We start from the raw sequence: 17,169 nt of genomic DNA on the forward strand, positions 1-17,169 counted from the left end.
GCAGGTATACAAAATGTCCCATAATCTAGTCAGTAGGATGAAATTCACCATTGAATTGTATGTCAAGGGACATCAAAGGCAGTAAAAAGAGGTCCTTTAAAATACATGAGGAGCAAGAGAAAATTAAAGGAAATTGTAGGTCCTCTACTTACAGAGGAAGGAGCGCTAATAACTGACATTAAGAAAACTGAGGTGTTTAAAGCTCATTTTGCTTCTGCCTTCACTAAAAAGGCTAATGATGACTCAATGCAATTAATATTAATAACAAGGGAGAAGCAACAGAAGTCAAAAATCAGCAAAGAACAGGTTAAACAATATTTTGATAAGTTAGATATATTCAAGTCAACAAGGCCTGAAGAAATTCATGCTAGGGAACTTACAGAATTAGCCAAAGCAATCTGGAAACTGTTAGCAATTATCTTTCAGAACTCCTGGAGGATGGGTGAGTTCCAGAAGACTGTAAGGGGGCAAACATAGTACTTATCTTAAAAAATGGGAAGGGAGAGGACCCAGGGAATTATAGACCACTCAGCCTAATTTAGATACCTGGAAAGATACTGGAACAAATTATTGAATGTGTAAGCACCTGGAGGAAAATAGGGTTATAAGGAATAGCCAGCATGGATTTGTCAAGAACAAATCATGCCAAATGAACTTAATTTCCTTCTCTGACAGGGTTATTGGCCTACTTGATGTGGAGAAACAGGAGACATGACATGTCTTGATTTTAGTAAGGCTTTTGACACAGTCCCATATGACATTCTCAGAAGCACAGTAGGGAACTGTGGTCTAGATGAAATTATTATAAGGTGGGTACACAACTTTTTGAAAGACTGTATGCAGAAAAAAAACTAATTATCAACGACTTGTTGTCAAACTGAGAGAACTGGTATAAAGAGAATTGTGATTAATTGTTCTCCATGTCCAGTGAAGGTCAGAGAAATAGTAATGGGCTTAACCTGCAGCAAGGGAGATATAGATTAGATATTAGGAAAAACTTGCTAACTATAAGAGTAGTTAAACTCTACAATAGGCTTCCAAAGTAGGTTATAGAATCCACATTTTAGGGTATGGTTTAGGTTTATTTTGTCCTGCCATAGTGCCGGAGGCTGGACTTGACTTCTCATGGTCCCTTCCAGCCCTACATTTCTATGATTCTATGATTATGCAACGGGCCAAGAGAAGGCCTCTGCGGCACTTAAAACCTCAAAATACAGCTTCAATGGCACTTAAGTGACACAAAGACCTTGTGCTAACCCTTTGCACAGGGATGAATTTCATTCATAACATTCCTTCTACACCCCCACTGCATGGCAATGCTGCTATACAAGGTGGTGGTTTGTATAGCATTTCTTACTGCTGCCAGTTGGAAGAAAGAAAGGGGGAGGAGATAAGAACTGAGAAGATGTTGGTTCATGTAATTATGTTGGGAATTGTAATGGAGGAAGGGTTAGACTATCCATTCCATCCTCTCCAGTTTGTTTACTGCCCCATGCAGCAGTAAGAAAATCTTGGTAATTCCATGTCAGTTAATCACTTTGAAAAGTATTTGCTTGCACAATATTACACCTGCCAGAAAATATGTTGTTTTATATTAGAAAATACAGCTGAAGTTTATCTAAGCATAAATATTCAATGTGTACTTTACAGTTTATAAACAAAGTGGAAATATAAAATAGATGCAATACTGCTGTGAAAGGCAAAATCTGCAGATGCACCACGGTTTCCATTTATCAGTTATTCATATCCAATATTGCATTACATGACCCTCTTTCTTAACAAGGTTAATTCATATGAGGCAAATCAGCAAGTCTGTCATAGATGATCAGCATGTACACTGTGAATTTCTAAATATCAGGAGCTTACTTTAGATTATATAATGAAACAGACCTTAAAACAGGTCTAAATGTGCATTAGCAAAAGTGTAGTGGGAAAATATGAGAAACACAAGGTAATAGTGTACCATATATAGTGAAATTTGTTTTGAATAGTCATACTTTGCTTAGTCAAACATATTTGTTACACATATTTCTTATGAAAAAAGAACTCTTTTGTTTCTAGAGGCTTTCAAATATTTGTATCCCTATTCTTAAAGAGCAGCAAAATATAAATCAGAAAGAATGGCATACGTTTTACAACATGCTTTCACTCCTCTGTTGAAGGCAATAAGACACAAAATTACAAGCTACAGAAGAATAAGAACATCAAGAATTGTCAGTGGTTATATCAGCATAACACTGAGTTACTTTTAGGTGTGCACTCAGGCTGTGAAATTGATTCTCTGGGTTTTCTTTACTTCCCAAGTCATTTTATTCACCTTTGATAGTCAGAAGTATATACACTTCCATGCACTTGAGGATTAGGTTCTGTATAAAAACCTTCTGAAATATTCAGACTTAGCATTCCCTTTATACTCACATATCTTCTGTATAAATGTACCTATTGGCCTTAAATGGCCCTAATCTACCCATGTCTTTTATTTTAAAATATGTATTTGCAAATCAGAAACAAAATGAACCTTTCTCTGCCATATAAGACATTTACATTATGAAGATGAACATGGATGCAGACAAAGAATAGGTTATAGACAGAGTTACATGGACTAAATTGCATATGTACATGGACACGCACACAACACGTAAAAGAACTAATGAATTTGAGGGTTTTGCTTATTTGGAAAAAAGGTTAAAAAAGGAAGTTTCTAACACACACGCGTACACACACACACATACATACCCCTCCCTTTTGGTAATTACTTGCAGTTGTACCAGGTTTTTTAGTGCTTCGTGTATAATATACTGTTATCTGGTTGCTTTTATCCACAGAACTTTAATTCATGAGAGTGGAGATTATAGTTGTAATTTCTATTCTTAAAGTTGCATATAAAAGACGTAATGGTGACACCACCACTGGCTGCTGATCGTACAAAACTATGTAGGAAACTCAAATGCTCAGACAATGAACTGACGTTAATACTGCTAAGCCTGGTATTATGGGTCTACTATTTCAAAACTGATCAGTGATTTTGGGAGACTTGGTGCCCAATTTCAGACACTTAAGTGGTCCTGATGTTCAGAAAGTACTATGTAATCACCCTGTGAAATCCTTTAAAACCGCCTTAAGTTGGACACTCAAAAAAGTGGTACTCCAATCATCTAATCAGTTTTGAAAATGTATAAGATCTGACCAATATGCCTCCCATAACCAAACTCAGTTAAACACTCTGGCACCAGAGTCATACCGGCATATTTTAATTCTAAATGTAATATTTTATGTCTGGCTTCTATTTTCTCAATTTCAGTTTTGATTATTATAACCCTTTATTACACAGTCATAACTGAGTAAAAACATTTAACTACTTATTAAAAAATCCCCCCTCCCAAAATGGATTAAACCCATTGTGACACTAAGGACACCAGTATTTACACCCCAAATGCTGTTGTAATAATCTTTGTATAAAATATGTGTTGTGAGGTATCATTTGAAAACTAATAACACACTGATCATTAATATTCTTGTGTGATGTATGTGTGTGGTGTGAATTAAGAGTTATGACATATGCTGGAATGATTACTAAAGCGTGTTTAAACCAGGCATGCTGGAAGGTTGGTAAACAGGTCTGGCCCAGACGAAGGAATGTGTTTTCCCCACCTGGGAGTTACTTCTAAAGTACTTTGAAAGACAATGAGAATGTATTTACATATCATGTAAACACACCCATGAAGTTAACAACAAGTGAGGGCAAACCTCACATTAACTAGTGTGGGAGAAGACAGCACGGCATCTACACCCAGCAGGAGAGAAGAATCTTTTTCAAGAGTTTACTGGTCTACTGGCTGAACTTCAAGTGATAAGTACCTGGATCATATGATTATATACAATATTACTGTATTAACAAATGTATAGAGTGAAGTATTTTATGAAAGCTAATTACACACTGGTGACTCATATCACTGCGAAATGTATGTATTAGCACTATATAAGGAATTATCAATACTCATTGATATTAGGATCTAAAGTTTGCCCAGACAGGAGGGAATGTCACAGCTATCTACCTGTCTCCTATGTAAATTAAGCATGGTGGAATCAGAAACAATGGAAGCTCCATTTACATAGAAGTCATACAGGAGTTTGGGAAGCCCACAGGAATGGAAGAACAGCATGGGGGCATCCTTCCTCTTGAAAAGAAGTTACTGAACTTTGGAAGATATAAGCAAAGACATAAGCCATCTTTGGTATCCATCAGACAGACACAAGAGGCTAGAGCTCTTGCAAGCTGAAAAAGATGGTCCTTCAACTAAGGGTGTGTGTGTGTGTGGGGGGGGGGGGTATTCAAGTATCTGGAGATGAATACAAGTAAGAATCCTGTGACGTTGTGCAGTCTACCTGGTTTTATAAAAATATAATAATAAGTCAATATAATGTAACTGGGATAGATTTAGAGAAAATACGGTAATAAGTGATATAATGTAACTGGGATATGCTTCATGCAAAAGGTCTCTTGTAAGGTATCATTACAAAGTGCATAATCTACTGAGTATGATCATCTAATTTGTATAAATGTACCACTCTTGTATCTAAAACTAGAAATATAAAATGTAACTCTGAGGGCCTATTGTAATTATGTAAAGTGTGGGCCATTAATGATGGTTTGGAATCTTGATGACTCCCATTGTCTATAGATGGCTGTTTACCTGTGAGTCTCCCTGTATATGTGTGTGCTGGCAAGTGAGTAATGAAGTCTTGCAGTGACATGTGATCATGTCACCTGAACTGGAATCCATCTTTAACCTGGTGCTTTTCCAGTGAGGGGGGGGGTGGAAATCCAGAGAGACAAAGGGTTCCCGCCTTATGCAAAAGATATATAAAGGGGTGGAACAGAAGAGGGAAGGAGAGGAGCCATCATGGAGAATCCCCTAGATAACACCTAAGCTGGAACAAAAGCTGTACCAGGGGAAAGAATTGTGCCCAGGCCTGGAAGGTGTCCAGTCTGAGAAAAACTTACTGAAGCATCTCTGAGGGTGAGATTATCTGCATTTAGTTTGATTAGGCATAGATTTGCACATTTTATTTTATTTTGCTTGTAACTTACTTTGTTCTGTCTGTTACTACTTTGAACCACTTAAATCCTACTGTCTGTATTTAATAAAACCACTTTTTATTTAGTAATTTACTCAGAGTATGTATTAATACCTGGGGGAGCAAACAACTGTGCATATCTCTCTATCAGTGTTATAGAGGGCGAACAATTTATGAGTTTACCCTGCATAAGCTTTATGCAGGGTAAAACGGATTTATCTGGGTTTAGACCCCATTGGAAGTTGGGCATCTGAGTGCTAAAGACAAGCACACTCCTGTGAGCTGTTTTTGCAGCTTGGGGACAAGTAATTCAGACCCTGGGTCTGTGTTGAAGGGGACTGGAGTGTCTAATTCAGCAAGACGGGGTGCTGGAGTCCTGAGCTGGCAGGGAAAACAGAAGCAGGGGTAGTCTTGGCACATCGGGTGGCAGCTCTCAAGGGGGTTTCTGTGATCCAACCCGTCACAAATCCAACTTAGGTAAAGATTTTTCACCTAAGGTAGCAAAGGAAGCCAGCACCCTGAACTTTTGTGGAATGTCCTGACTGATCTAAAGTCAGCCGTGGCTGGGAAGAAGACTGACTGGTGAAAGAAACTATCTTGAACAAAGCCTGTACCTTGATAGATTTAATTTTAGACTTTTAGAAGTGTATTTTGTTTTCTTTTACTTGTAACTCTTTCTTTCTTCATTCCTTATACTTGAATTCACATAATCCTGTGTATATTTTGTTAATAAATTTATTTCAGTTTTGCCATAAACCAACTCAGTGCTGTGTTTAAAGGGAAGGTTGTACTTACCCCCAGTTTACAGGAACAACAAACCTTATTTCTTCGAGCTGACCAGGAGAGGACTGGACAGTTCAGGGCACACAGTTTTGGGGAAATTTGGGACTGGGAATTTATTGGGATTATTTATTCATTGTAACCAAGGCTAGTGGAAGCCAGAGTGTGACTGGTGTGTTGCTGACAGGTTGCTGGGGTCAGTCTAATGGACCAGGGCTGCAGCTATATACAGTCATTTCAGGATGTGACCTTCATGCTGGTAAGCTGCTTGTGAGGGAGCCAGGTTAGGAACTACAGCCACAAAGCACTGTGAGGCACCCAGGATTACAGGACAGGCTGTGACACAACCCCTCACTGGTCTGCATTGCCCCCTCAAAGACCATGGCACCCATGACATCCTTAAATATCATAGCATTAATGCAACTTCTCTCTTTCCAGCAGACCTACAATGGAGGGTCAGGAAGGTCCCAAAATACTAGTTCTAGTGTCACAATTAAAGTGCACAGGTAATAAAAGTTCATCTTGTAACATGTGTAATAGTAAGTTAAAATCAAAGTAACTGTTTTCGTATTAGGATAACAAACCAATTCTGCTTCTACTACATATCCTTAATAAAGTATGAAAGTTTTCCTCCCACAATGCAAGTTTATAGTTATAACTTGTGGAAATTTCTATGGTTTGCACTGAAATAACTCACATACAAGGCAGGTAAGTCTACTGTTTAAGAATTCATGGATAGCTGGCAGGTGCTTTGGCAAGTAGACCAGAGTGCCCATACTGATTAGTGGAAATATCACAAGCTCCCTGCCTGCACATGTCATGGCTTTGTGATCCCAGGAATTAGTGCTACCATGAAGACTGATACTTTCTAAAGCACCCATTTGTTAATTTAAAGTAAAATATCTACCTGGGATTTTAAAAATAAAGGGTCTGATTCTCCATTACCCTGCATCTTGTGCAGCCATTTACAAAATGCCACCATAGTGATTTGTTAGTATTTGACACACAATTCTTCACTCATTTTGAATTGGCATAAATGACTGCCCAATGGGAAAGTCAAGTCATAAAAGCTAGACTCTAAACCCAGACGTGTCTTTTGTGTCGCTTGGAGTATCATTTAAAACGTAAACACAAAAAACACCACCATGATGACTTCTGATATTTTTTAAGTTCCCACAGTTTGTTCTTAATATTCTACAACTGGATACATAGTTCTCACTTAAGGAAAAAAACAAAAAAAAACTAAAACTAAACTAAAACAGTGTTATCTTGGAACAGGCATCTGGCTATATCAGAGTAACCAAGTTTTCATAGATTTTGGATTGTTCTAAGTGGCTTGCACTGTACCAGGCATTTATTTATAATTTGTGCTCATTGGAATGGGCTCCTGAGTTACAGATCTCTTGCCATGAATGTCCCGGCTGGAGATAAATTGTATAGTCTTTTTTCCATATGGTTCAGAAACGAAGAAATGGCTAATACAGAACATACAATCCAAGAGGCAATGGGCAATAACTATAAACAATCAGACATTGGATGACCTCACCATGAAAATGCCATGATAATACAAAGATTAGATTTCAGCACAAGAAAGAACACCTTATCATAATGTGTTTTTCACATAGAGATGTGGATGAGACCTCCATGGAAGATCACATAATATAAATGTATGAAGTCTCTTGAGGGTACATTTATTTGAATTATGAGGCACCTGTCAAATAAGTCTAAGCATTTGTTTGGAGACAGTAAAGTGAAGCTGAGTAGTTTTATCCTGAAGCTTGAACTGCACACAAACATTACTACAATTTTACTAGAGGTATTCTTGGAACACCATATATTATGAAAAGTAAAACAGAATAACATCATAATAAATTGATAGACCACCTTTTATCCTGAAGGATCCTAAAGAGATTTACAAATTATATACATTCTCTCTCTCTCTGATACAGCTACCTCCAGGGAGGAGAGGCAACACCCACGTGTATAACTTCAGGGCTTCAGCTATCTCATCAGTCGCACATACACAACTCCCATTCACTTTAATAGGATTTAATGGGAAGATCAGCCCCAGGCACGGAACATAGAACAATATTTGGGTAAGGGCAAACCCCTACTCTATTAAAATGTGCATAGGAAAGTTTAATAAATGTGCCCAGACCTGACAGGACCTTTATTTTTAAAATCTCATGAGAAACTGTTCTCACAACAAAGGGGATGGAATTCAAGGTACCAATTTAGGAAGGATGCACGAGGAATTGACCCTACTGGCATTTGAACTTGGGAATTTAGATATTTCAAGCCTGAGATGCATAGCCTCAAGAGCCTAAAGAAGGACTGATATTATTTTAAATGAATTCTCAAGATAGATCAAGGGTCGGCAACCTTTCAGAAGTGGTGTGCCGAGTCTTCATTTATTCACTCTAATTTAAGGTTTCGCATGCCAGTAATACATTTTAACGTTTTTAGAAGATCTCTTTCTATAAGTCTATAATATATAACTAAACTATTGTTGTATGTCAAGTAAATAAGGTTTTTAAAATGTTTAAGAAGCTTCAATTAAAATTAAATTAAAACGCAAAGCCCCCTGGACTGGTGGCCAGTACCTAGGCAGCATGAATGCCACTGAAAATCAGCTTGCGTGCTGCCTTTGGCATGCATGACATAGGTAGCCTACCCCTGGGATAGATAATAAAGTTAGCAAGGCTGGCTCTAGGCACCAGCAAACTAAACATGTGCTCGGGGTGGTACAATTTCAGGGGCAGCATTCCGGACACCTTTTTTTTTTTTTTTTTTTGTTTGGGCGGTTGTTTTTCCAGAGTTTTTTTGTTTTTGTTTTTGCTTGGGGCAGCAAAAATCCTAGAGCCGGCCCTGAAAGTTAGTCATGGTACTTATAACTTGAGAACTATTTGGGAGCAATCTGTAAAATGCTACATATTTATATATTTATTTTCCCTTACAAATTGTTCCTAAAGAAAACATGGTTGACACCTAATTATTAAGTGTTACATTTCTCTATGTGTGTGTCTTTCTGTCTCTGTTTAAAATCACCCTGTTGTACCATTTGTAGCCCACATACTGACAAAAAAATCCTTTTGTAATAATGAAACATGGAACTAAGCATTTTTATGGAAATAAACGTATTATTCCTCCTAGTTTACATTATAATGAAGCACAGCAAGAAAAGCATAGAAATTAGGAGAACATACCCTTCTTACAGACTGTGCTGTTCAGTATTGACCCACAGAATATATTAAAATGAATGAAATTTAGTTATGAATGATAATATGTTAATCTGCATTCCCTTTGGGAAAGTGTATATATAGCAATCTATCCTAGCAGAACATGAATAGTATGGTTTACATTTCATAACTAGGGCAGCACCAAGATAGTTGAGGTTTGATTCTCCTCTGCCTTGTACATTGTGCAGTCATTTATATTCGTGCAAAGTGTGTGGGGAGGGATTGTGAAACACTACATTTGAGGGCCTGGTTCACCTTTACTTTGCACCTAATGCCGTCATTTGCACCAGAGGTCAAAAGAGTGTGAAACTCTACCATTCTGCTTTCATAGCATTCAATACCAAGTTTTCACAGATCTAAATGACTGTAGAAGGTGAAAGGCAATAGAAAATCATACCATGACTTTTTGACTTTTACCTTCTTATAAACAGTAAGGAAAGTTTGCAGACATGTGGTACACACAGACAATGGCATGTGGCCGATCTGTAACTGCTAGTAGCAAATATCTCCAATGGCCCATAATGATACACTAGATGGGGAGGGCTTTGAGTTACTACAGAGAATTCTTTTCCAGATGTCTGGTCGGTACATCTTGCCCTCATGCTCAGGGTCCAAATGATTGCCATATTTGAGGTCAGGAAGGAATCTCCCCCAGGTCAGGTTGGCAGAGACCCTGGGGTTTTTTCACCTTCAGCATGGAGCACGGGCCACTTGCAGGTTTAAACTAGTATAAATGGTGGATTCACTATAACTTGAAGTCTTTAAATCATGATTTATGGACTTCAGTAACTCAGCCAGAGGTTAGGCATCTATTACAAGAGTGGGTGGGTCATGATGGTCCAATCTGATCTTAAAGTCTATGGATCTATCCTCCATTGAGGAGCAGGCAAGATAGCAGGGGTAAAGGCTTAAAAGAAAACTGGTTATGAATTATCTAAGCACGCAGAAACAAACCGTCTCAAGATTTATTACACTGGAAGACTTTTTTCTTATTCAAAAAGTCAAAAATGGGGGAAAGTATTTTCAATAAGGGAGGGGAAAAAGCGGCAGCAGCGGTTGTAGGCTGAGAAAAACAGGAGAAACTGCAACCGATCTCAAAGATACTTTTTTGGAAAAGTTCTAAACAACTGAAAATAGGGATTTAATATGGAAGTGCTATCTCAATGTTAACTACAATGACATTGCAAATGGGATAAAAAGTAACAAAGTGGAGTTTAGAAAGACTTTTAGAAAACATGCTGAAGCAGTCCTGCAATGTTAGTGGTTGCCTGTCATAGAAGATCAGAAAGACTATTTTATGATAGTTTTGGCTTGGTGAACTTCTTTTTCTCTGTCTCTGTAATGAAGGGATAGTCAATAAAGGGATTTTTGTTTTGTGACTACAGTACATCATTAAGAACAGCCAAACAAAACTGAAATGCAATACACTTGCAATATCTGCACCATTTTACAATTAAAATAAATCAGGCACATTTTATTGCTCTGTCAGACAGTATAGTATAGGATTACCAATCTGTGTATGTTTACCAATCTGGGCTGTTAAAAATGAACGTGTTCCTCCAGTGGTCTCAGAGATATTTCAGTAGTTTCTTATATTTACAATAGTTTCAAGGACTGCACTGTATCCATAAAATATTTTACAAATCTTTATTAAAGTCTTCGGTATACTAGCAGAAACAACAATTTACTATATCATCCTGTGTTAACTATGGATACTTGATGAATTTTTTACTGGAATCAACTGCACACTCAACGCTCCCTCATATGGTCAGACATTCAATTTTTCATCTATTTACAAAGCACAGAGCCTCTCTGAAGTTGAAAAATGATTCTTCAAGTTTTGGAGAGTGGGACTCCTAACTGTTACTACTAGCAGAAGTAGTCACAAATATTATCTACTTCTGAGACATCTGAGGATAATCTGATTTTTTTTGGAGTGCAAAGTAAGAGACTCAAGGGAAGTGGAGCTGGATAGTTGAAAGGAGATAGAGTGTGACACTAAGGGAAAGAGAGGGGAAATTGTGGAGAAAAGGGAATTTTAAAAAGGAATACAGAGGAAAAAAGGGGACAGCAAGAAACAATGGGGGGCATTATGAGGTTTAGTGTCCCATATTGCCACTCATTCTGAGGGGCTGTGTACCACATTGCACCACTTGAGTGGTATGGCTATGCAGATCCAAGGAGTTTCACAGTCTTGTTCACAGAGGTGCTGATCACAAACGGCAAGTACTTGTGGCTCACCAGGGTACTCTCAGTTTGAAGCAATCCCAGCAATCAACAAGCCTTGTTCCCCTAACTCAAAACACATGAATCAGCTATAAAGTGTAATGCCAAAAAAAAAAAAATCTTTCAAAATCAAACAGTGGAAAACATGGCAAAAAGACAACTCCAGGAAGTACTGATAAATTACTTTTTTATGTAATCAGTTCATCTCTGTACACTCCCAACATTAAAAACAAAGAATAAAATTCAAAGAAAGTCATCTGGGGAGTTGACTTAACATACTGTGATACACAGTTAATGCTAAGGCATTCTCTTCTTTAGCTTATCTCTCAGCTTAAATTAAGCATTTTGCTAATATCACACCCAGATGCCAACTGTATTGTCTATGGTAACAGGGTCCAGATTACATTTCACTATATCACAATCTGCTACATAGCAATGCAACTTAATTTTTTTCATCATTGAGTGTTTAGTATGTTGTAATTCTCAGTGCAGGCTCCTAGTCTCGGTTCATTGCATCATTCTTGCTCTAAGGCAAAAGGAAAAATGGGATGGAGAGAGAAGGAAGACCATCCACACCCATGCCATGCTACTGGAGGAAATGGATTCTCTTAATACATCCTGTTTTCCCTAGACCTGCAAAAATTCTGAGTTCTGGAGGCTAAATGTTACTGATGTGGTAAGATGCACTATGGCCAAGACATTATCCAACTTACACAAACTGTTGATAATGTTTTTAGAATATATATCTAGGGGTGATCAAAAGATTTCACTTAGATATAATTGAAATATTTTGTTCCAATTTTCCTTTTTTATTTTAGATTATATAACATACAACTTTGAAACAAATATAATTTCAAAATGGAAAATTGAAATGTCCAATTCTGAAAAGGTCAAAATGGAACATTTCAATGACATCAGAACACTTTTTTCCAGTTTTTCTTTTTAACAAGCTTTCATCAATATTGACATATTTCTGCGAATATGTCTACTATAGACAAATTGGCATGTTCCAACAGAAAAATATTCCATCAGAAAATTTCCAAACCAGGTCTGCGAATTGTTTCCAGCTGTCAAAATCTCATCCTTAAATCCTTAGTATCTGTTTCATTTCAAATTCAGAAAGTTTTAATTTTAAGATATTCCCATTTGAAAAAGGTGAACATATATATATATACACACACACACACACACACACAATGGGAACATATCTGGAAAATTGTCAAAAAGATTGTGTTTAGCTATAATAATACCATACTAAAGATTAAAAGGAGATGATTTGGGGTTCAACCCCTCATCCTGTCCTCTTGATTTGACTGGACTATGCTTAACACAGAACATGTGCGTGAGAGTCAGAGAGATTGGACACATTTGTGTTCCCCTAATTCTGTAGACAATGGAAGTTAGTTCAGCCCCTGTGTAAATCAGGAGTCTCAGGGCTACTCTAACCTATACCAGCTGAGAACAACACCCAAGGGCAGGGCAGGGCCTGACAGGGGTTGCTGTACTGCAACACCTTCTGGCCAACATCCCTCCATCTCCTCTAGGCATTCACCTGACTCACCGATGCCAGGGGAATCCTCAGGTGACTCTATTTAGATGAGGCTTATAGATATTTTGTGTCTTCAGAGTGGTACAAAGTGGCCACAGGGTTGGCCAAGTTCTGGCCCATCTGTCCAGCATCTCAACCATTCAATATCTCAAGACATTTATTTTAGCACTAAAGAAACACTAGTTATTAATATTTTATAAATATGTTTTAAAACATTCGTAAGAAAGATTAACAAATATATAAAAGGTTATAGAGTAGCTCAAAATCAGTAATTCATCATCAGGACTTAAATAGCATGCTGTAGCCCTCTTAATATTTCTTAATTAAATGCATAGTGAAGCATATTCAAAACTCTTAATTTAACTCTTCTGTGATTTCACTTCTTTGTGATTGATCACTTTACAAACAGTGTTCTTCATATTGCATAACTGGCATAATAAACAAATCTAAATCACTACTTTTTGAATAACTTTGAGTTTGCTTACCAGACTTCTGTAAAACCAAGAAATAATATCAATGAACTTTTAAAAGACTACAAAAGGCCAGATTCTCAGCTTGTGTAAACAGGTTTAGTTCCACTGAGGTCAATAGAACTATCCACAGTAACTGAGGATATGGCCCAACAAGTAATATTGATAGGTGAGACAGACTCAGTTAACAAGAATTGATATTATTACTCCTTGATAGTCTCTTATTATATATATATATATATTTACTTTTTAACAGACTCACTTTGAACTCCATGGGAGCGCACTACTTTCCAAGTTTCTGAAGCAACTTCTTTCACATCCACTTGGTAATGATGAATGGGCACACCTCCATGTGAATCTGGCTTATTGAAAGAGACCTTTGCAATAGTCTGTGACAATTCTATAATTCTTACTCCGTAGGGACTGGATGGCACATCTAAAAAATAACAAACATCAATTTAATTCAACTGTGGTGATCAGATAATCTGCAGAAAGCAGTTGATAATCCACCTCAAACAGCCTGCTTAGAAAACATAGGTTATAAACTATTTTAACGCATATGACTTCAGATTCTGTCTTAAACAGTTAAGTCTACACTACAGTCCAGTGATATGAAACCACAAGTAAAAGAAACAAACTTTCTTGTATGGACAATTAAACAGCGTTAAAGTGCATATAAACATACTCCATTTCACCAAGGAAATGGTTCTCTTCTGTCTTTCTTTCATAGTACAGTCCAGCTAATTTAGAGGAAAACAAGAGTTGATTGATATTTTTTGTTCACTATTAGGGCTTCGTTTAATCACAGTTAACTAATGCAATTACTTCAAAAAATAATCATGATTAAAAAAAAATAATTGCGATTAATCACACTTTTAATTGTACTGTTAAAGAATACAATACCAAATGAAATTTATTAAATATTTTTGGATGTTTTTCTACATTTTCGAATATATTCATGTCAATTACAACACAGAATACAAAGTGTACAGTGCTCACTTTATATTATTATTTTTATTACAAATACTTGCACTGTAAAAATTATAAACAAAAGAAATAGTATTTTTAAATTCACCTCATACAAGTACTGTAATGCAATCTCTTTATCGTGAAAGTGCAACTTACAAATGTAGTTTTTTTTGTTACATAACTGCACTCAAAAACAAAAACTTCAGAGCCTAAAAGTCCACTCAGTCCTACTTCTTGTTCAGCCAATTGCTAAGACAAACAAGACATAATGCTGACCGCTTCTTATTTACAATGTCACTTGAAGGTGAGAACGGGCATTTTCATGGCACTTTTGTAGCCAGCATTGCAAGGTATTTACGTGCCAGATATGCTAAACATTCATATGCCCCTTGATGCTTCGGCCACCATTCCAGAGGACATGCTTCCATGCTGACGACACTCATTAAAAAAAAAAATTAAAAAAAAAGTTAATTAAATTTGTGACTGAACTCCTTGGGGAAGAATTGTATGCTTCCTGCTCTGTTTTACCCGCATTCTGCCATATAGTTCATATTATAGCAATCTTGGATGATGACCCAGCACATGTTGTTCATTTTAAGAACACTTTCACTACAGATTTGCCAAACAATGTGAGATTTCTAAAGATAGCTACAGCACTCGACCTAAGGTTTAAGAATCTGAAGTGCCTTCCAAAATCTGAGACACACGAGGTGTGGTGCAAGCTTTCAGAAGTCTTAAAAGAGCAACACTCCAATGTGGAAACTACAGAACCAAACCACCAAAAAAGAAAATCAACCTTCTGCTGGTGGCATCTGACTCAGACAATGAAAATCAATATGCGTTGGTCCACACTGCTTTAGATCATTATCAAGCAGAACCCATCATCGGCATGGATGCATGTCCTCTGGAATGGTGGTTGAAGCATGAAGGAACATATAAATCTTTAGCTCATCTGGCACATAAATATCTTGCGACGCCAGCTACTACAACAGTGCCAGGCAAATGCCTGTTCTCACTTTCGGGTGATGTTGTAAATAAGAAGCAGCCAGGCAGCATTATCTCCTGCAAAAGTAAACAAACCTGTTTGTCTGAGCGATTGGCTGAACAAGAAGTACGACTCAGTGGACTTGTAGGCTCTAAAGTTTTACATTATTTTATTTTTGAGTGTGGTTAGTTTTTTTACATAATTCTACGTTTGTAAGTTAAACGTTCATGATAAAGAGATTGCATTACATTATTTGTATTAGCTGAATTGAAAAAATATTATTTCTTTTGTTTTTACTATGCAAATATTTATAATCCAAAATAATAATATAAAGTAAGCACTGTACATTTTGTATTCTGTATGGTAACTGAAATCAATATATTTGAAAATGTAGAAAACATCCAAAAATATTTAAATAAATAGTATTCTATTATTCTTTAACAGTGTGATTAATCGCATGATTAATGATGATTAATTTTTTTGATCGCTTGACAGCCCTATTTTCTACATAACTACGCAAAGGAGAATAGCAGCCTTTAAATCTAACTTAAATCAGCTGTGCCTTCTACCTAAATGGAGAGTTCAGATTCTGTATTTCTATAAAAAGATTAATTGTCATAATAAATAAAATATTAAAGAAAAATATAAAAATGTTCATACAAAACTATTTAGCCATTTGTATAAAATTCTGCAGTGCAGTCAAACATATACACATTTCTTTTTGCTGGATTGGACTCCAAAGTATTGTTAAGGATCTTTATGAAAGGTTTCTGTTCTATTTGCATTTTAAGGATTAATTTGCAGTCTAACTTGGAGATGAAATATTTTCTCTGTAATCAAAAACTAGTGCACAGTTTTCAAAGCAGAAAAAAACAATAAAAAATATTAAACATAGGTGTTTCTGTTGAGATTCTATGACATTAAATAAAAGTGAGAAATTTATTTCAGAGTGTCTACATTTTCAGAAGCAGAAACTTGGCTTTATACAACATGGCTCAACTAACTAAAGAGTCTTTCTTTCTTTAAACTCTCCTGGTCCTGTAGGTTTTTCACGTGGTTCAGCAGATGAGTACTGTGCATGGACATTTTATATACATGGTAGTGTATGACAAGTACTGGCAAGCATTTTTTGTTGTATATGCAGAAGACAAAAAATTCAGATGTGATTAGAGAGTCTCTTTTTATATATTTGAAACTGGCCTCTATGCAATTTGCTTCCTACTTGCATATTTGACATTCTACTATTCATTATCTTACAATATAAGAAGAAATTATTTCTCTGTTTCAGAGTGGTATGTCAGAGACATGTACAAAGATGTGCAGATTTCTGAAGATAACTAAAACTTATCCATGTACTAAACTATTCACATAAAATGAAGTCTTTATCTACGAATGATCAAACCATCTGGGATGAAGTAAGAATCAATCTGAACTTTTGTCAGTACTTAATACAATTTTCAGTTCATTTTGACACAAGATTCAAAAAACTGTTTAAAGACACATCCATCTTCCTAACTCTCATTGAAAATGGGGAGATGGAGGAGACCATAAGTGACTACTGTACCTCTGTGGAGACAAAGGATGACCCAGTGGTGAAGGTACTAGCTTGGGACATGGGTACAATTCCATGCTCCACCACAGAATTCCTGTCAGACCTTGGGCATGTTACTTAGATCAGTGGTTCTCAAAGCCGATCCGCCACTTGTTCAGGGAAAGCCCCTGGCGGGCTGGGCCGGTTTGTTTACCTGCCACGTCTGCAGGTTCGGCCGATCGCGGCTCCCACTGGCCACTGTTCGCCGCTCCAGGCCAATGGGGGCTGCGAGAAGCGTCGCGGGCCGAGGGATGTGCTCGCTGTGGCTTCCCGCAGGCCCC

At 37.0% G+C, this 17,169-nt stretch overlaps 1 protein-coding gene across 1 annotated transcript in view; it reads right to left on the reverse strand.

The window, feature by feature from the left end:
• The window catches only part of NCAM2 (neural cell adhesion molecule 2), a 242,275-nt gene that overhangs the window by 95,870 nt on the left and 129,236 nt on the right, over nt 1-17,169 (reverse strand). The window contains exon 12 of the mRNA XM_024212344.1: nt 13,606-13,779. Within this exon, the coding sequence (XP_024068112.1) occupies nt 13,606-13,779 (174 nt within the window). The remainder of the gene's footprint in view (nt 1-13,605; nt 13,780-17,169) is intronic.

This window comes from Terrapene carolina, unplaced genomic scaffold, assembly GCF_002925995.2.
Source record: "Terrapene carolina triunguis isolate 2854851 unplaced genomic scaffold, T_m_triunguis-2.0 Scaffold38, whole genome shotgun sequence".
NCBI classification, from domain to species: Eukaryota; Metazoa; Chordata; order Testudines; family Emydidae; genus Terrapene; species Terrapene triunguis.